At 44.2% G+C, this 21,737-nt stretch overlaps 1 protein-coding gene across 5 annotated transcripts in view; it reads left to right on the top strand.

Annotated features, from left to right (window-relative positions):
- Nucleotides 1-21,737, top strand: part of LOC147107010 (DENN domain-containing protein 5A-like) — a 239,324-nt gene that overhangs the window by 198,510 nt on the left and 19,077 nt on the right. For all 5 annotated transcript variants that reach the window (XM_086007967.1, XM_086007963.1, XM_086007965.1 and 2 more), the window contains 3 exons: nucleotides 13,657-13,778; nucleotides 17,927-18,072; nucleotides 20,406-20,524. In XM_086007967.1, the coding sequence (XP_085864093.1) occupies nucleotides 13,657-13,778; nucleotides 17,927-18,072; nucleotides 20,406-20,524 (387 nt within the window). The remainder of the gene's footprint in view (nucleotides 1-13,656; nucleotides 13,779-17,926; nucleotides 18,073-20,405; nucleotides 20,525-21,737) is intronic.

The following is a 21,737-nucleotide window of genomic DNA, read 5'->3' as shown; positions in this document are numbered from 1 at the left end:
ATACCATGTATGCATGTGCTAGTATGTTCAGCCAGGCATGTGCAGACAGTATTTGCCAGTTCATGATTTAATGACGAGACTATCTCAGAATTCCACTTTCACAGCTTTTGTTCTGTCTGTTAGCTAGCGTTCAGCTCTACGTTATAACATCTGCCCCGGGGGGATTACCATCACAAGAACTAATATTGGTGACTACAGTAAAAGAAAGCTGATATAATCAACAATCTAAATGATCATAAATGCAACAGTAATTTAAGTGCTTCACAACATCTCAGTCCTCGCTGGATTTTGCTTAGTAACTATCACAAAGCCATGTTCAGTGTCCAAGATTACAGTATGGACTTGGCAAGATTAAATTTACAGTCTGTATTCAATGCATTGATACTGTGTATCTTCACTTCATTTTCCCCGCTGGCAACCACTTGCTCCTCAGTGCTGTGATTTTTGCTTTGTGGTTGGCTTCCTCTGAGTTGTTGTCATTGTCACAGGTATGAATACCTCTTTGTCAATTCATTGCACTCAGAAGATCACTGCCTTGCCTTCTCTCTCCTCTTCCTGTCCTGATAAATGGTCACCCACTTCCCTTCCTGACTAACTTGCTCTGCCTGCAGGGTAACTACCTGATGGAATGTGCACTCCAGGAGCCTTTTAGCCTCCCTTGTATGATAGAATGGCCTAGCTGCTCCTCGAGCTTGCAAGCAGTCAGTGACACTTGCCACACCTCTGGCCAACCCAGACACAGGAAGCACCCAGGACATCCCATATCACTCGGGTACCACACATGATGGGCTTCAACTGTCTTCTCATACTACACTGTTTTCAACAACTTTGTGATTTAACCCCTCAAGTATAATTTTAGATGAAGTGGATCTGAAGGCTCAAATCCCACTCTGGCTAAACTCCACACTCTCCTGGCCTTTTCCATCTGCCCGTCTTGCTGCTCAAGATTCATCTCCCTAGTAAGATCAATTTTATGCTGTCTTAATTTAACAATAGCCCAACCGCTACAAGAAGAAAACAGCCAATCATGCCACTTATGTAACCAATCAATTTTGCTATTACTGGATTAAACCAGCCAACAGGTAAGGCACCAAATAACCTAACTTGAACAGTTTCTGGTATTAAACAGCTAAAATGAAATTAATGTTAAAATATATTGAACTAAGTAAATTAATAACTCAGTATTGCGGCAAAAATCCACAATTTTGTTGACCTTTCGCACGCCACTGGTCTCTTGCTGTTCAAGACTAATCTCTCACGAGTAAGTGTAAGTCTCTTACCAGTAAGAAATTTGATTCATCATGCACTAGACACACATTCAGTTTGATTCCCCTATTTACAAGAAGGGGAATTAAAAAAAAAAAAAAAAATTTTTTTTTTTTTTTTAGTACTTTTAAAAAGTAAAAAACTTTCTAAATTCTTCCCCTATAATAATAGCTTGTTAGGCTCCTGATTTGGCCAGGGAAGGTAGAAAAGGAATAAAAATTACAAAAACATTTTTAGGTTATACTTTTTTATAAAGAGTTTAATTTTTAAAAACATATAGGCCTAGAAATTCAGTTGTTTGCGCCAGCCGCTAGCGCCTTAGGAGGAGGAGATGTGGGGCGCTAGGCGGCTAGCGGCCGGGCGCAGCGCGATCTGCGCCTCTCCCCAACTTCAGTAAAGATTTAGCGGCGGCGCAAAGCCTTTGCGTGCGCTCAGCTGCGTGCGCAGATCCTGACGTCATTTCATCGTGCAACGCCCTTTGTGCGCCCCAAACCAGAAATTCAGTGGTGCCGGCCTATTGTGCGCCTGACGCCCCTAGCGACTGGTAGAGGGGAACGGTTCCCAGTCGCTGCGGGGGGCGCAAATTAAAGGGCACTCCTCCTGCAGTACAAATGGCAGCCATTTTGCAACACTCCTTCTTTGTGAGAGACGGAGCTTTGCAGAGAGACAAAGGTAGAGAGCTTTCTGGTTTGGCTCAACACACACAGGTACTTGTGGTTTCAGGCCACAGCTTTGCACTTGTCTTTAACTTCAGTGTCATAGCATTGATTGGAAACATATAATGGGGGCTGCAATGGGTGCAAACGTTGGCCTTCTCCATTGCATTCAAAGGGCTCAGAGACGCCGTGAGAGAGTGGCAGTCATGGCCAGACGGAGAAGGGGCAACAGGCGTCGGCTAAGGAGGCCTTACCCACCCAGGGTATACCGCCAGCAGTTCTCATATCTGAACATGTCTGATGAGCAGTGTGTTCGGAGGCTGCGATTCCGAAGGGCGGTGGTCACTGAGATCTGCCACCTGCTTCGCGGAGACCTGCAGCCACAGCTGAGGAGCAGGACATCTCTGTCGGTGGCAGTGAAGGTGACGGTGTCTCTCAACTTCTATGCCACCGGCTCCTTCCAATCCGCTGCTGGGGACATTTCCAACATCTCCCAGTTTGCCGTACATTGCTGCATCCGCCAGGTGACCAATGCCCTTTTCAGAAGGAGACGTCAGTTCATCTCCTTCTCCATGGCCGTTGTCAAGCAGCAACAGCGTGCAATGGGCTTTGCAGCATTAGCGGGCTTCCCCATGGTGCAGGGCGCCATTGACTGCACGCATGTGGCTTTGCGGGCACCTCTAGAGAATGCCGAGGATTACCGCAACTGGAAGGGCTACCATTCGCTCAACGTGCAGTTGGTGTGTGACTACAGGCAGATCATCCTAGCTGTCAATGCCCGCTTTCCAGGCAGCAGCCACGATGCCTTCATCCTGCGCCAGACTTCTGTGGCAGACATGTTCCAGGCCCAGCCTCACCCACGAGGATGGCTTCTCGGGGACAAAGGCTATCCTTTGTGCACCTGGCTGATGACCCCGCTCCGTGCGCCCAGCACCCCTGCTGAAGAGGGATACAATGACAGCCATCAAGCAACCAGGAACATCATTGAGCAAACAATCAGCGTCCTGAAGCAACGGTTCCGCTGTCTGGATCGTTCCGGAGGAGCCCTACAGTACTCGCCTGAGCGAGTCTCCCATTTCGTGGTCGTGTGCTGCATGCTGCACAACCTGGCTATCCGCAGGACTCAGCCACTGCCACCAGACATTGGAGGACCACCAGAGGAGGAGGAGGACCAGCACAGGAGGGAGGCAGAAAGTGCAAGGGCCGCCCATCGGCGGCTTATTGCACGTCGGTTCTAGGCCCCCTCTCAGGGAATGGCTTGTGCCAACACAAGATGAATGTAGCCGCTCCACAAGCCCTCAGACGAGCAGGGCAACCAGGACTTCCAAAAGAAAGCATGGACAGTGCGATTTAAGAACATTTATTACTTTGATACCTCTGTGCCCTTCCCACATAGCAAACTAATGGAGAGAAGCCCCCCCAAAAACACAAATCGAACAGTCTCGGCCTTTCAAAAAACACAAATCGACCAGTCTCGGCCTTTCCAAAAAAACAAATACACCAGTCTCGGCCTTTAAAAGTGAAACAAAACATTTGGCCACACCTTCTACTTTTTGCCCTGTGAGGGTGATGCCTTTCGCATCCGTGACTGGCCCCTGCCCGCCCTGCAGCTCCTCCTCAATGGGACCCCAGTGGCTGCAGCAAGGCTGGGGGAAGGCTGCTGAGGGTCAGATGGCGAGACGGCAGATGCCCTTGGGGGTCGGCCTGGACCAGCTCTGGCCCTGGAGGGGCCGGCTGCTGACTGCTCCAACTCTGCTTGGGCGGCAGCAGTCTGTCCAGCGGCTGGTGACAGCTGCAGTGGAGGAGTGGCAGTGTCGGCTGCAGGAATGCTGCCAACCTGACAGATCACAGGTACTCCCTGGTCGCCTGAGACATTGGCACTCGCACGGGCCAGCACTGCAGCATGCGCAGCAAACTGCTGAAGCACAGACTGCTGGGCTGCTGCGGCGCAGCGAGTGCCCTGGCGATGCCTGGCCGATCCAGCGAGGGTGGCAGCAGTTAGTGCCCTTGTGGCCCTGGTCTGTGTCCGCATGACACCAGCCAGTGAATGGACGGCACGACTGAGCACTTGGCTAGAAGCCGTCTGTGCTGCCGCGAAGTCCTGCAGACTCCTGGCCTGTGCTGCCTGGAATTCCTGCACACTCCTTGACAGTGACTCTATGGAGTCAGGCATCCTTGCCACTGCAGCCATGAGCTCAGTGTGCCTGCGCTCAGCCTGGGCGGCCATTTCCTCTAGGAGCCGCACCTCCTCTGCGCTCACCGTAGCAGGACTGGAGGCCGCACTCGCCCTCCGGGGAGAAGGCCGCCGAGCTTCCCCACCCCTCCCGCGTTGCTGCAGGCCGCTGGGCCCCGGAGCTTCACTCTCCTCCGACCCTTCCCCCCGGCTCCCCTCCAGGGAAGACGTGTCCCCATCAACGCCATGGGCTGCCTCGGCTGAGGGTGGCACTGATGGTCCGGCTTCCTCTTCCTCTTCCTCCTCCTCGCCCTCCGATTCACACTCAGTGCCAGGGAGGGCCCGCCTCCTCACCTGGCGATTCACCATCTGAAAGCAGGGAGGCACAAGAGTTGCTTTAGAGTGAGGACAGGGCGGCAGCGAGGGAGGCATGAGTGCTGCTATGCACTGCATTGGGCCGACAGTGGCAAAGGATGCTGTTCTGAGGCGCAAGTGGAGATAGGTCAAAAAGGTGATGCCCTTACCATTGGGCCCACAACAGGGTCGGCATCTCCACTGGCGATGGGGCTAATCAGCCGGCCTGACATAATGCGCTCCACACGCTGGTCCAGGTCGGAGAGCTGTTTGAGGTCAGGATGGCCTCCCCCGGTCTCACGCTGCTGCCTTCGGTTGTGCGCCACCTTGCCCTGCAAGAGAAAGGACGGCCTCTAAGTACAGTGTGAAGCCCTGATCTTGTCTGCACTGCCTCCCATGGTGGACTAGCCCTGACAGTGTGAAGCCCATATCTGGGCTGTACTGCCTCCCATGGCAGAATAGCTTTTACAGTGTGTAAAGTGCTGAATGTGCAAGTGATTTTCATGACCGTCCCATAGCTGCTGGATGAGGGCTGGGCATTAGGGCTTTCAGGTCCCTTAGCCCATAAACTGAGGTGCACATGCAGGGATGAGGAGGACACTGGAAAGGGTACTCACCCTGACAACCCGAGTGAGGTCGTTGAACTTTTTTCGGCATTGCACAGGAGTCCTGGCAACCACGCTGTTGGAGGTCACCCTGTTTGACACCTCCCTCCAGGCTTTCCGATAGGCGCTGGGCAGCAGCCTCCTGCCACCTTCAGGGAACAGAACATCGCGCCTGCGCTCCACTGCGCCAACCAGCACCCTCAGGTCACCGTCGCTGAAGCGCTGCGCTCTCTCCCTGGCCTTCTCCATAGTCCTGGGCGTTGTACAGATCAAGCAGCAGTGGTCAGGCCTTGCTTCAGGGCTGCAGTGTGCAGGGCGTGGCAGGCAAACAAATCCACCCTCCCCCTTTAAGAGCTCACCGGCGCCAGAGTGTCTGCCGTCAATCAGCAACTCGCCGCATCTGCGCCCGCCCTCGGGGGTTTCGCCCCGGGCCGCTGGCTTAGCGCCTAATGATAGTCGTGCATCACCTGTTTTAGCGCTGCAGCAACCTCTTGGGGCGATGCCACTGAATATCGGCGAAGGTGGCGCGAAGTTGCGCCGGGCGCAAACTTTAGCGGCCGCCCGGCTGTAGTGCCCCAAACGTGGCTATACTGAATTTCTAGGCCACAGAGTCCTCAAATGAATCATAAGAGTATTCAAGTGTAGCAGTCCTGGGCATGCTAGCTTTATATCATCAAGACTGCATGAGGGGCAAAGGGGGCAGATCATTATACAGAGCCACAAAGCCAGAGTCCTGTTGTTTCACTGTGGGATGGCAAAAATAGAGATTTTCCTGGCTTGTTCCTGAGGAACTAGTTATAGACCATAATAAGCAGCGGCCTGTGAGCCTTGCCTTTTCTCCTTACTCCACTCTTGCATCCCTTTTGAGTCTTGGTGGTAAATTATTGATATGCTTAATGAATTGGTGTTACTGAAGTCCTGTCTGCTTGAAAAATACATCCCCACTGTGTTTTTGTTTTAATATTGATATTTGAGACAACTATGGGATGCATTTAAATTAAAGAAACTACTTTTTATTAAGCTTCAATCATTAGTTTTATTTCTTTGTACAGAATTTTATTTATTGACTTAAATTGGGTAAAGGTTATAGGGTTATGTATTAGAATCAAATATAATGGCAATGGGGTCAAGATTATGCAGGGCAGGGATTGAGTACCTATTCTTTAAAAAAAAAAAAAAAAAAAAAAAATCTACTTTTATACCACTATAAAGAAGATGATTGGTTTAAATAACAGTTGTGGGTTATCTCTTTGGCAAACAGATGACACTGCAATACCCAATTTCTGTCACTAGGCCATTTTATAATCTACTGAGTTTTCAGTTGCAAAAATCAAGGATTGAATGGATCTTTGCTTTGTGTCTCTGGACTTTGAACATTTCTGTTATATCCTGATACAATAATATAGTTGAAAATAATATTTATTCTTTATGTATTCAATCATTTGATTACCAGGCAGTTGTAAAATCCAGGAAGTTACAAATTCTGTAATTCTCTTAAGCTAACTTCTAATGTCAGTTTTGGAATCAAAATATACATATTAAACCTGCATTGTATTCTTCTCTGAATTAATTTATGTGTATACTACAATCCAATTACTACCTTTCACTGCTATGGATCCAAGTTTGATTTTACCGTATTCTGAAAACGACATGATGGCTTTTAAAGGTCCAAAGTGAATCACCCTTTGCACTCATTATATTTAGTCCACACTGTTCTCCAACTACCATCAATTTGGTTAAAATGTAGTATGGTATTTAGTCTGATGTTGCATTCTACACCTATATATTTATGCTTCAGCTGCAGCATGCTATTCAATGCAGTTATCACATGTCAGCTTAGCGAGGTTGTTGGCACTCATGCCTGAATGAGAAGGTTGTGGGTTCAAACCCCAGTCCAGAACTTGAGTGCACAATCTCGACTGATGCTTCAGTGCTGTGTATTGTAGGTTTTGTCTTTCTGTTGTGATGTTAACCTGAGGTCAGGTTTGCCTATTCAGTTGGACTTAAAGAGCCCATGGCGGTATTTGAAGAAGAGCAGAGACTTCTTCCAGTGTCCTCCCCAATATTCTTCCCTCAACATCTACTAAACAGATGTTGCCTATGTTTATGAATATGGCACGAGCTTGACTTTACCCATTCCTTCACTCACTCATTGTAAGATGCACACGTACAAAGGCAGTCAGGATGGTCAAGGAATCTACAGTATTTGAAAAAAATAGTCAAGAAGTTACCAACATTTATTGTATTTCAGCTAAACTTTATAATTTTGTGTCTTTGGCATTAAAATCTTAATGAAGAGCAATTTATCTAATTTTGCACTTCAATTGTCAATTGGTTCTGTTACTACAGGAACTGAAAAGATCTGAAATTATCTAATAAAAAACAGCACCTGATATTCGATTTGGGATCAGTTCAGATAGCCCAAAGCTGCATCTTAATCTGAACATTTTTATTTAGCATATTTCGCTTTTGAAGCCTAAATTTAGATCACCAGAGCTCTTTAATTCTAAGATCCGAAGAGCCCATAGTGCAATCCTAATAATAATAACAACAACTTGCATTTATATAGCACCTTTAACGTAGTAAACCATCCTAAGGCACTTCACAGGATAATTCCAGATGATATTTGGTTAAAATCAGTTGAGCTCTATGCAAGTAATGGGAGAAAGGCAGATTGGAGGGTACCCATAGCGTCTTAAGAACATAAGAAATAGGAGCAGGAGTAGGCCATGCTCCTGCCTGCTCCTTGAGCTTGCTCTGCCATTCAATAAGATCATAGCTGATCATCTACATGAACTCCACTTTCTTGCCCTATCCCCATATCCCTTGATTCCCTTAGTGCCCAAAAATCTATCGATCTCGGTCTTGAATATACTCAACGACTGAGCATCCACAGCTCTCTGGGGTAGAGAATTCCAAAGATTCACAGCCCTCTGAGTGAAGAAATTTCTCCTCATCTCAGTCCTAAATGGCTGACTCCTTATCCTGAGACTATGCCCCCTAGTTCTAGACTCTCCAGCCAGGGGAAACAGCCTCTCGGCATCTACCCTGTCAAGCCCTCTAAGAATTTTATACACTTCAATAAGGCCACCACTCATTCTTCTAAACTCTTGAGAATATAGGCCCATTCTACTCAATCTCTCCTCATAGGACAGCCCTCTTATCCCAGGAATCAATCTAGTGAACCTTCGTCGCACACCCTCTAAGGCAAGTATATCCTTTCTTGGGTACGGAGACCCAAACTGTACATAGTGCTCCAGGTGTGGTCTCACCAAAGTGCTATATAATTGCAGCAAGACTTCCTTACTCTTATACTCCAATCCCTTTGCAATAAAGGCTAACATACCATTTACCTTCATAATTGCTTGCTGTACCTGCATGTTAACTTTCTGTGATTCATGTACAAGGACAGCCAAATTCCTCTGAATACCAACAATTAATTACAAGTCTCTTGCCTTTTGAAAAAATATTCTGCTTTCCTATTCTTCCTACCAAAGTGGATAATTTCACATTTCCCCACATTACCTGCCACCTTCTTGCGCATCTGCCACCTTCTTGCGCAATCACTTAACCGGTCTATATCCCTTTGCAGCCTCTTTGCGTCTTCCTCACAGCTTACTTTCCCAACTAGCTTTGTATCGTCAGCAAACTTGGATATATTACACTCAGCCCCCCTCATCTAAGTCATTGTTATAGATTGTAAGTCGCCGAGGCCCAAGCACTTATCCTTGCGGCACTCCACTAGTTACCACCTGCCCACCCACAAATGACCCGTATATCCCTACTCTCTTTTCTTTCCATTAACCAATCTTCAGTCCATGCTAATATATTACCCCCAATCCCATGAGCCCTAATTTTGTGTAACAACCTCTTGTGTGGCACCTTATCGAATGCCTTCCGAAAATCCAAATATACTACAGGTAGACTATCCTTTATCCGAACTTCCGAAAACCTCTAAAAACCGAAAGTTTTTTCGTTCAGCGTAAGTCGTGCGCACGACATGACCAGAGTGGCGCACGACTTAGCTGAGCAGGGCAGAGGGTCACAGAGTTCCCTCCTGGGTAGGAGATTGCAGGCCGAGCCGGGCAGTGTGAAGGAGGGAGGTATACCAGGAGAGTGAACCCAACAATACAGCGGCCCGTCCGATATTCTTTTCTCCACCCCCCACCCGACCCAACCCGACCCCCGACATTCTTTTCTCCCCCCTCCCACCCGACCCGACCCCCCCCCCCCGGACCCGAACCGCGGCCCGTCCGATATTCTTTTCTCGACCCTGACCCCCCGCCGACCCCGACAAATTTCCCAGTCTTATAAAATACCTTCTGAAATCCGAAAACCGAAACTCAGCTGGTCCCAAGGCTTTCGGATAAGGGATAGTGTACCTGTACTTCCATTGGTTCCCCCTTATCTACCTCATCAGTTACACTCTCAAAAAAACTCTCATAGATTTGTCAAACATGATTTCCCTTTCAAAAAACCGTGTTGATTCTGCCTAATCATATTAAGATTTTCTAAGTGCCCTGTTACCACGTCCCTAATAATAGATTCTAGCCTTTTCTCTAGTACTGATGTCAGGGTAACTGGACTATAGCTCCCTGTTTTCTCTCTCTCTCCTTTATTGAACAGCAGGGTTACAATTTAATAGCGTAACTGCTCTCTGCTTAAAAACAATGGCCCAGAATTTGCGGTCCTGATGACGGCGAACTGGCAGCGTTCACCGTCATTTCACCTTTGAAACTGCCCGCAACTTCAGGATTTAGCGCATGCGCAGCAGCCTAATGCGGAAATCCTGAAGTTTCGATCTGTAATTCACTGCTCCTTCACAGGCTGCGCTGTGATCCGCCCACCCCCGCAACGCCCCACAGAGCCGGCAATCAGTGAAATCTCTCAAATCAGTGAAACTGACAAAAACTTCTGCTCTTCCGCAATAAAGACTCTGTTAAATTCCCCACTAAAAGTTAGACCCAAAGGGATTAGGTATAACTGGGGTTTTAAGTATTGACTGCTTTAAAAAAAGGTTATGGCCCTGAAAAACTAATTTAAATTTGTGCAGGGTCAAATTTATCCATTTTAATAAAAAAAAACTAATTTTTTTAAGAAACTTAAAATGTTTAAATTTAAAAAAAAAAGTTTTTTATCTTTATATCAGGTTTGTCTTTTTCCCATGTGTGAGCTCCAATCTTTGTTTTGCTCTCTTGGACATTTTTAAAAAGTTAGAATTTTAAAAGCTTCCTTGTTCACTGTCTGTGAGAATTCTGCGCTTTGATTGGCTGCTTAGACAGCTTGTTGACGTCACAGCAGCTTGCACTAGGGGATCCTCACTATACTCCGTTGATTAAAATTACACGTCGGAAAACCCAAATTTCTCGACACACAGATGGCGAGATCTTTGTGCGAAGCATACTTCGGAGCCAACGGCGAACACCTTTGCATCGCCACTGACAGCAAATTCCGGGCCATTGTGAAAGTAACACATTTAACCTTGTAAGGCAATTGATTTCAGGATGGTGTTAGAAAGAAGAAAGAATTTACACTTGCGTAGCGTCTTTCATGTCCTCCAGGGTGTGTGAAGTGTTTCATAGCCAATTAATCACAGTTATTTAGGCAAACACAGCGGTTAATTTGCACGTAACAGATAAATGTGTTAATTTGTTTTGATGGTGGCAGTGTTTGAGAATAAATGTTGGCCAGGACAGTGGGAGAACTCCCCATTCCTTTTCAAATATTGCCATGGGATCTTTGCTTCCACAAGTTTAAAATCTCAGCAAAGAAGGATGACCCCTCCAACAATGCAGCACTTCCTATACACTGAAGTGGTGGGGCTTGAATCCACAACCCTCTGATTCAGAGGTGAGATTGCTATCACTGAGCCAAGCTGATACTGAGAAATATGAATGCCTTTAGTTATCAAATACAAGACAAAGAAATATTGGAGAAGAAAATAAAACTTTTTAAAATGTGATAACAGCATTGCAGTGGGGCATGTACTTGTTTCAAATTGACAAGCTGTAAAGGATTCTGGGGGGAAAATTTGGTGGCGCCCATTTTGGGGCACTAACATCGCCGGGGCGCTAATTTTAGCGCCCCAAAAAAGTTAGCACCCACCGCCGTAAATTCAGTAGTAGCGCCCCAAACAGGAGGCGGGGCGCTACTGGAAAGCGCTCCACTTCCTGCTTGGGGCGCTAATACTGAATTTTGCGGCGCTACGTCATTGCAGGCTTCCTCCCCTGATTAAAGGGGAGGGGCCTAGCGCTGCGCACACCAGGGCCCTACTGGACCAGCAGGGAGCAGGGTGCCGGGGAGTGGGGTGCCGTGAAAACAGCCCAGCACTCGGAGTGCTGGGCTGAGCGATCGTGGCTGGCACCCCGCATACAAAAGCGAAAGGGGGCAGGTGCAGGCAGTCGGCCAAAATAAAAATGGCTGCCCGACACCGGCCCTTTAACTTGCACCGCCGCCTCTGCTAAACCACCCCCCTGATCCTGTCGCACAAATCGTGCGGCGATAGGTCAGGGGGCGCAAGGGAAGTTTGCGGCCGGGGCGCCGCGCACAGTGATGACGTCATCGCCAGCGGCGCTACCAGCTACTGCCACCGCTAACCTCCCGCGGAATTTTGCAGGCGGCATTAGCCGCGCCCGGGCGCTAGGGAATTTGCGCCCCGTTAATGAGAGGCGCAAACCAACCCAATTTCCCCCCCCATTGTCTCAGCGGTTCAGCCCATCCACGGTACAACAACATATACGCACTCATCAATAATTACTTCTAGAGCTTTTTTAATACTCATTGATTTATAGTGATCTGAAATAGTTATGAACTTGCATTCTTTGTTTAAAAGTAAACAGCTTTGGAACCTTTTATTGCTTGCTTCTGTAAGTGGCCAAGTGATCTGTGTTGATTTGAACATTTATTTAATACCATAGGATCATTTGTTTAATGTTGAACAATACTGCAGCTTTTGTAAAATTTAAAACCATGGAAGCAATCTTTCTTCTGTCGGAATGATTTTTGATTTTTCTCAGATTTCATATATCATATTAATGTTGCCAGTACGGGATGTATTGAAATTGCGGCTTTTAAAAAATGTATTTGTTCTTGGGATGTGGGCAACACTGGCAAGGCTGCATTGCTTGCCCATCCCTAGTTGCCTTAAAAAGTGGTGGGGGGACTTCTTGATTTGCTGCAGTCCATGTGATGGTGCTTCCACAATGGTGCTCGCTGTCATCACCATTTGGGAATCGTCAATATATCTTTCTTCTTTTTCTTTTCTGGGTCTAATCTTCACTTTGACTGTAGCTCAAAAAATCTTCAAAAATGTAAAAAAATATATATGGTAGCTCCTATGTTGCCTGAATTGCCTTTAGATTGTTGTAATTTTAAAGTGGGCCAGCCTGATTGATTCTGATTACATTGAATAATCCATGATGCAAGCTGTTCCATTTTATTTATTCATAATGTGCAGAGGTTGAAAGGAACTGGGTCATGTCTAGCCTTGTTACCTTTGTGACTGTTGTAATAGACTGAGTGCTAAAGGACCGGGAAGAAAAATCCCATCGAAATGCGCAAAAATATTTCTGTGGTAGAGATTGAAGACTGAAATTTCAACCACACTGTTACCTGCCTGCTACATTTCTGGATTTACAAACAAAGCAACAAACAGCAGAATATATAAATGATGGTGTCTGTGCTACAGAATATTACTCTATCGTTGAATATTTTTAGTTAAGGGCAGTTTCTTGCCCACATTTTACGCCCTCCCATTCTTTCCTGCTCTCTTGAAGACGATGACAGAAGGAGCACAAGAGTACAGGCAGCCATCCCATGCTATTTCCAATTCGCCATTTCTTTTGTGCGAACCTAGACAGTAAACATTTGTTTCAGTTTGGGCTTTTTCCCAATACTTGCTCCTGTGTTCAGAGCTAGACTAGAGTTTCCTTAAGCACACAAGTGTCCCTTATGAACTGAAACCTACGTCCTTATTTAGTGTATTGTACAGGATTAGTATGTGCAGGTTTAACAATTAACCCCTAATTGCAGTAAATGGTTTATTGTAGTATACATGGTAACACACTGCCAGACCAGTGCATTATAGGCTAAAGCTGCTTGGTCAGATTGATTTACAGATGAAATACAGAGAAGCAAAAGACCTAAAACGGTAAAATACTTAACTAGAATATGTTTGCAAGAGATTAATGTGAGCTACTTCTTAGTCTGTTGTCAGCCACCGGATCCTCTGAATAGAGAAGTCTTGATTTTTTTCTTTGATAGACCTTCAAGATGAGATGTTGCACATGGATGACACAAGTTCCAGTTTGTCCACTGAATTTGCCACTCTTTATGTTCTTTTATCCCAGTGTCTGCCACCTTTGTGGCAATTCCAGAGATGAAATGAACCCTGCTTCTGTGCAGTACTATAACGTATGGTTGGATATAAGATCTTTATTAAGAAAAATACATTTCATAATGACTAACATTTTGTTGGATTTGGCACATATAGAAACACCCTAACACAGTGTTAACATTTGGTCAAACATTTAAGTGACCTTTCTCAATTATTTCCTTACATGAAGATATTCTTGCTTGAATGTAACTTTTCTTTTAATTTCAGAAAACTATATAAACGCTATGCCTTCCTTCGCTGCGACGATGAGAAGGAACAGTTCCTTTACCACCTCCTTTCATTCAATGCAGTGGATTACTTCTGCTTTACTAATGTCTTTACAACAATCAGTAAGTAATTGTTGATATGCTAAGAATGACTAAGCCATTAATAGGAACTTTTATGACTTAATAGTAATTTGCAACTACAGAGTATCTTGAACTTTTCTGTCAATACATTTATTTGATATTTATTTACTTGATTTTAGGATTCATACATTAGTAATTATGTAGCTTATGTATCACTTCAATGTTTTTAAATCTATACAGTTCATCAGATCGGCACTTTAAACAAAAAGTACAATGCTATATGTTTGTGGGTGAAAAATCACATTTAAATTTGATGGGGAAAAATCACATTTCTATTGAATTTTGACAAATACGGTAGAAAAATGATATTGAAAAATAAATTTGTAATCGCTTATTAAAACCATTTTGTATTACCCGCCTTGTATCTAGGGGTTTCACAATGAATTCTATTCTACTTAACAAAGGCCCTTGTCCAAAAGAAAAACTAACCTTTCATTCAGTACTGATTATTTGTTTGTACAAGAAACCTCTAGATATTATAATCTCAGAAATTTGTAAATTAAAGCTATAAATTGATTGTTTAATAACTTATTTTAATCCTTGCCTCAGAAAGAAAAAATAAATTACCATATAAACAAAAAGGAATATACTGCAGATGCTGGAAATCTGAAACAAAAGCAGAAAATGCTGAAAACACTCAGCAGGTCAGACAGCATTTGTCGAGAGGACAAGTTGATGTTTTGGGTGGAGACTCTATCAAAACTGGAAGATAGTAATGATGAACACATTTAAAAATCCGCAGAAGGAATGGAAATGGGAGGGAAACCATATGCACCGTGCATATATACACGCAAACAACTTGCATTTATATAGCAGCTTTAACATAGGAAAATGTCGCATAGCTCTTCACAGAAACATAATCAGACAACAAATTGACACCAAGCCCAAGATAGGAAAGGAGACTAAAAGCTTTGTCAAAGAGATAGGTTTTAAGGAGTGCCTTAAAGGACGAGAGAGAGGTGGAGAGACAGGCAGGTTTAGGGAGGAAATTCCAAAGCTTAGGGCCTCGACCGCTGAAGGCACGGCTGCTAATGGTGGGGTAAAGGCAGTGGGTGGATGCACAAGAGGCCAGAGTTGGAGGAACTCCAATTTCTCTGAGGGTTGTAGGGCTAGAGGAGGTTATAGAGATAGTGAGGGACAAGGCCATGAAAGGACTTGAACACATTGAAAATTAACGAGCATAAAGAAATAGAATGATCTGTAAAGTGCTTAAGTGGAAAACAGAAGGGCCGGTAATTTCCGAGAGGAGGCTTCCTGCGTGCGGAAGCCTCCTATCAGAAAAAAAATCTACGCACTTACCTGAGGACTCGCGAGGTCCGGACACTTCTGATCCTGGGCCTCTCCACAGTCGAAATGCGCAGGGCCCACGTATCCCAGGGGCGCAGGCAGTTTGCAAGCATCCCTGGGATCACGTGGGCCAGGTGAGCCAATGAAAGAAGGGAAATCACCTGTCAAAAGTATGAATGGGGATCACTGAAAAAAGACACTAAAACATTAAATAAATTATAAAAAAACCATCATGTTTTTAAAATGAGTTTAAATTACATCAAATTAAATATTTTAAACACAATTTAATTTTTTGAAAAAATAATTAAGGTTTTTTACGGGGCTAAAAATAAACTTACCTTTTTAAAAGTATTAAATTATAAATGAGTGGAAATTTTTTTTTTTTTTAAACTTTTTTTAAAACTCTTATGCTGGTAACAGCAGGCCTTATGTCTGCTTTTACCAGGCATAAGATTTTTAAGTGATTTTAGCGGGTGGAGATTTAACTCTCCACCCGCGGAGGCCCTTCTCCAGGGCAGGTGTCCGATCTGTCGAGCATTCTTGACAGATCGGAAATGCCGGTTTTCAGCGCATGTGCATCGCATGCCTGAAACCAGCATTTCCGATGTCCCTACGGGTGCGTACATAGTGCGTACACACCCATAGGTATTGGAAAATACAGTTAAATGGCAGAAGTGATATTAGAGTGAGACAACAGGAGGCATAATGAGAGAAATAAAAGACATTTACAAGACACAGGGAACATATGAATAGCTTGATGAGGTGGGGAATAGGCAGGAAGAAAGGGAATCATGAAAAACTGGCAAAGCAGAGCAGGCTCCCACAGCACAGGGGCCTGGTAGCTGAAATTAGCAGGTTGAGACTGATGGTTCAGACTACCTTGACAGCCCAGAGTTCTGGTGGAGGGTTCCCACCTCAAGCATCAATCCGCACATTCCCCACCATCACATTGCCATCGCCTTTGTGAGTGATGTAAAAAAATCAGTTTATTGCTGTGGGGAGATTGCCAGCAGTTTGCTAAAAAAATTCTTCTAATTGCTATTGTCCAAAAGCAAAACATTTAATTTTTATTCCTTGTTACTAAGATGAGATGTTTGGGGAGTTTTTATTTACTTGGAGTTACTGTTAACTAACTTTCAACTCAATTTTACAGCAAATGCAACTTTTAGGGTAATTTCCACAGTTACATTAGTTTTCTAGTTTTGGTCAACTCTTAATGAATCCAGTGAATCTTATACAGGATGATCGTGTAACTTGGTTGCATTTATTTATAAACCTTGAGACCTTTCTGACCTGTTTGACTCAGCCCTGCACTATACAGTGCATTTACTAACTGAGGCACGATGTAAGTGTGTGGGTCTCTTCTTCTTTGTAACCTGCTTGATAGTCTACAGTTGGCTGCTAGTATAAAGTGCTGTGCTCTAATTCCCAAAGTGGATTTTTTTTAAGTAACATAGGTGCTGCCACGACTGAGCAAATTAATGGTGGTACTTATGACCCTATTCATTCGTGAAATTGTATAGAACTAAATGGACTCTTGGAATACACACCTGATGGTAATGTGCTATTTAATTAGCACTCTGCAAAAACAACAAATTTCTGAATTTTGAATGTCCACTGCATGGTGAAGCACTGAACCATTTTACGAACATACGAATTAGGAGCAGGCGTAGGCCACTCGGCCCCTCGAGCCTGCTCCGCCATTCAATAAGATCATGGCTGATTTGATTACTCCACATTCCCTTGCTTACCAAGAATCTATCTACCTCTGCCTTAAAAATATTCAAAGACTCTGCTTCCACCGCTGTCTGAGGAAGAGAGTTCCAAAGACTCACGACCCTCTGAGAAAACATTTCTCCTCATCTCTGTCTTAAATGGGCGACCCCTTATTTTTAAACAGTGACCTCTAGTTCTAGATTCTCCTACAAGAGGAAACATCCTCTCCACATCCACCCTGTCAAGACCCCTCAGGATCTTATATGTTTCAATCAAGTCACCACCTACTGTTCTAAACTCCAGCGGATACAAGCCTAGCCTGCCCAACCTTTCCTCATAAGGCATCTCGCGGCGTGCCCTGTTAGTTAGACGTTTTCCCTCACCCTTCAGCTGGACCATTTTTTGCCCTGTACGTCGCTGGAAGTGCAAGCTGGTAACAGCAACACAGCATCTGGGACCTTAGTTAATGACAGGACCAACAGTCTGTCTCCTTAACCAATGAGATTTAAGGATTGAGAAAGGAACAGCGTGGGTGAATTAGAGTCAAATCAGGTAAAGAAAGAGAAATAGAAGGAAAGAAAGATTGGATTAAGAGAGAAAAGAAAGACAGAAAGGAAGAGGAAGAAAAATATTTTAAAATTTAAACTTTAAAAATCTCTAACAACAATTTACTACCTGTAGGAATGAGACTTCACAGTTTAAATTGTTCCCTTTCTAGATTGGAGCAGTTGATTGGCATTGCAGGAACATAAATATCCTAATTAAAAAGGTACTTGCATTGTTAAGTACCAGCCCTAACTTTCTACGACGCAAATGCAGCAACTTCACGAAACTCGTGGGGTGATTGAGCACAAGCTGCCATTTTCTGTAACAGCAGAGCAGTGCAAATTGTCCAGCAACTTGTGGCGATTCGCAATTCATGGGGTATCTCTTCCTCGCCACAAGTTGCTGGACGATTTACACATTAATACCAACAGGCACCATTAAACTTGCCGTTATATTGGCAGCAAATTCTGGGCCATAATCAATAAGATAAGAGAAAGGATTTCTGCACACACTTTGTACTATACTAGTAAGGGTGTTGCATGCAGTATGTTTTATGAAAATTATGTATTTTATATTGACAGTGATTCCATACCATGTGTTGGTCATTCCCAGTAAGAAGTTAGGTGGCTCCATGTTTACAGCTAATCCCTGGATCTGTATATCAGGAGAGCTGGGAGAGACGGGTATCTTACAAATACCTAAAAGTATCCTTGAAATGACATTCGAGGTCAGTAGAAGATATGATGAATTGACTTGTTTTCTATTAAATTTCTATTTATTGTTCTTCATTGCCAAGTTTGATATACAACTTTACTTAGATTTTTATTGTTGTGAGACATGTAAAATGTTCAGAAAATGTCTTGTCCATTGGCCCCATTTTTTTGATTTTTACCATTTACCTATTTCCCAGCTGAAAGGTTAGGTGGCTGACTCATTTCGTAGCTCTCTGTCTTTGCAACTAATTTCAAGTAGGTGTTTGAGAATGTCATAGATTGTTTTGTAGGAATTAGGATTTAGGTTTAAATTTGTTTCTCGGGTTTTTAATCTGTGATGCTTAATTTAGTTCTTAGGTTCTACATAAACCAACACAACAACACATGAAAACTTTGGCTCACTCCAAAGAAAGCAAAGATGCAACAGAACACAGTTTTATGTAGAACTACTAATTATTTTATTACACAAATTCAATATAGTTGAGGTTTTTATATTTATTCTTGGGATGTGGGTGTTGCTAACAATACTGGCATTTATTGCCCATCCCTAGTTTTTCCCTTGAGGTGGTGGTGGGAATTCTTCTAGAACCACTGCAGTCAGTGTGGTGAAGGTGCTCCCACAATGCTGTTAGGTGGGAAGTTCTAGGATTTCGACCCAGAGACAATGAAGGAACAGCGATATATGTTCAAGTCGGTATGCTGTGCGACTTGAAGGGAAACTTTGGGGTGATGTTGTTCCCATGCACCTGCTGCTCTTGTCCTTCTAGGTGGTAGAGGTCGTGAGTTTGGGAGATGATGCTGAAGAAACTTTGGCAAGTTTCTGCAGTGCATCCTGTAGATTGTACCCACTGCAGCCACCGTACATTGGTGGTGGAGGGAGCGGATATTTAAGGTGGTGGATGGGCTGGCAATCAAGTAGACTACTTTGTCTTGGATAGTGTCAAGCTTATTGTGTTGTTGTAGCTGCATCCATCCAGGCAAATGGAGAGTATTCCATCACACTCCTGACTTGTGTCTTGTAGGCAGTGGAGCGGCTTTGGTGAGTGAGGTGGTGAGACTCTCACTGCAGAATATCGAGCCTCTGACATGCTCCAGTAGCCACGACATTAAGTGACTGGTCCAGTTGGGTTTCTGGTCTATTGTCACTCCCCCTAGATGTTGGTGGGGGACTCGGCAATGGTACTGTCATTGAACATCAAGGGGTTCAGCTCTCTCTTGTTGGAGATAGTCATTGCCTGGCACTTGTGCGGCACAAATGCTACTTGTCACTTATCAGCCCAAGCTTGGGTATTGTCTCGTTCTTGCTTTGCTTAGACTTTTATTATTGTGAGACAGGGAAATGTTCAGAAAATGTCTTTACTATCTCCCCCATTTGTTTAATTTGCCAATGCCACTTACAATCAAGGATAGGTGGATGACCTATTTCCTAGCCCTCTGTCTTTGCAACTAACCTCCAGTAGGTGTATGAGAAAAGAAAGAAAGACTTGCATTTATATAGCGCCTTTCACGACCACCGGACGTCTCAAAACGCTTTACAGCCAATGAAGTACTTTTGAAGTGGAGTCACTGTTGTAATGTGGGAAACGCGGCAGCCAATTTACGCACAGCGAGCTCCAACAAACAGCAATGTGATAATGACCAAATAATCTGTTTTTGTTATGTTGGTTGAGGGATAAATATTGGCCAGGACACCAGGGATAACTCCCCTGCTCTTCAAAATAGTGCCACGAGATCTTTTACGTCCACCTGAGAGAGCAGACGGGGCCTCGGTTTAACGTCTCGTCCGAAAGACGACACCTCCGACAGTGCAGCCCTCCGACAGTGCAGCACTCCCTCAGCACTGCACTGGAGTGTCAACCTAGCTTTATGTGCTCAAGTCCCTGGAGTGGGACTATGAACCCACATCCTTCTGACTCCGAGGCGAGTGTGCTACCCACTGAGCCACAGCTGACACTGACTGGACCAACTGACAAAAAGATCAGCAAAGGAGATACTCCTCTCCCTGCCGAAACTACTGACAGTATACTCTACTCAAGGAGCAAAGACGGAGCTGCCCAAGCTGGAAGTACAAATACCATCCGCAATTGTAAGAAAACTCGAATCCCTAGAAAAATCAAACGATGCGAATGCCATAGGAGGGATAATGGATTAGGTTTCAATTTGTTTCTCAGGTTTTTAATCTGTGATGTCTAATTTAGCTCTTACGGTTAAGACAACTATCAAGGATGTTGGGAGAAATCTATTAATTCCAGTAAAATGCTTTTTCTGTGTTATTGCCAAAGTGAGTTGTTTTCTTGCTTGACATAACAACATCAAATATTCTTCCGCTATTTCTTCACTTCTCTAGTGTCAGAACTTGGGAAAGCTAACAACTGTGCTGATTGGCCACGATAACTCCGGGTTGTATGCCAAATGGCTGGTGGACTGCGTCGTGGTTAGAAATGAGATAACTGGTCATGCATACAAGTAAGTCATTCTGAATGTTAAAAAGTAGGGAAATTTCAGGAGCTTTCTTTAAAACTAAAACTGCAGCAGAAAGTAAGAAAACAAGACTGTTCAGTCCATCCAAGTCTCTTCCTTCCACATATCAAGCACAATCTGCTCTATTGTGAACTCTACCTAGCCCACATCCTCTTGGGGGGCAGGGGAGGGGAGGGAGAAGGCATCTGCAAAGCTTTCCTCCCTGGCTGCCTACAGCCAATTGAACAAAACTCCAGAATATCAGAACAATCTGAGATCTTGAACTATATATCCTGGAGCATTAACTTGCCTTGGCATGACATGCTCATGGTCCCAACAGCTCAAGTACCATTATGTTCTTCACAGCATTTGCTGTTTACCGTCTGTGATAAGTTTAAGAGACTAGGCATGTGTAATGTGCTTGTGAACATTTGGATTGTGGTTGGAATTTTTGTATTTTCCAACCGTGACATCTTGCTCTTGTTGGTGCTGAATGACCCACTGGGCTGTAGTTTCAGAGGAACTGATGTGAGCCTTTGACCACTAACAGTAACAATTCCGGTTGCAATTCTTCAGAGCTGCTCAACAATAATGACAACATATAATCAGTATTGCACATTGGAGCCACCTTATATCAATTTCATAGAAGCAATAAAAAAGTAGATTTTAAGGCATTTTATTTTGAAATATCTCGACTGGAAAACAGAATGATTTTTTTTGCCACCAGATATGGCTGGTTGTTTTATAAATGACAAGAACTTACAACACATTCTAGAGATATCCAGTAGCAATGAGAGACAACTTCATCAACCTGCTCTCCACTCACCAGAGAGGATGTCAAAAACTTACATTTTCTTCTTTCCATATTATTGATGGGGAAATAACTGGATGTACAAAGTACAAATGCACACCAGTGGGTACTGAAGAGTAAACGGATGGAAAGTGAGCCAAAAATATACAGCTAGAGCCAGCACATCCACAAAGAAGGATGCCTCTTCCTCCATCACCCCCATATTTCTTCAGATAAATAACATTTGTTGTATTTTTGAGCATCGTTGGTGGATCAATTTAGCTTTGAATTTGTTTTTAGACCTTATTCCAACAGATCTCATTGGCGACCTCCATTCAACAATTAGCCCAAGAAATTTAAAAGGGAAACATCATTAGTTGGGCACAGTGACTGATGATGCTCCCAATTTATGGATTCATGAGGCACAAA

This window comes from Somniosus microcephalus, chromosome 15, assembly GCF_052327205.1.
Source record: "Somniosus microcephalus isolate GS21.2 chromosome 15, FLI_Smic_1.0, whole genome shotgun sequence".
Lineage (NCBI taxonomy): Eukaryota > Metazoa > Chordata > Chondrichthyes > Squaliformes > Somniosidae > Somniosus > Somniosus microcephalus.
Note: the sequence above shows the minus strand (reverse complement) of the source record. Positions and strands in the feature narration are given on the sequence as shown.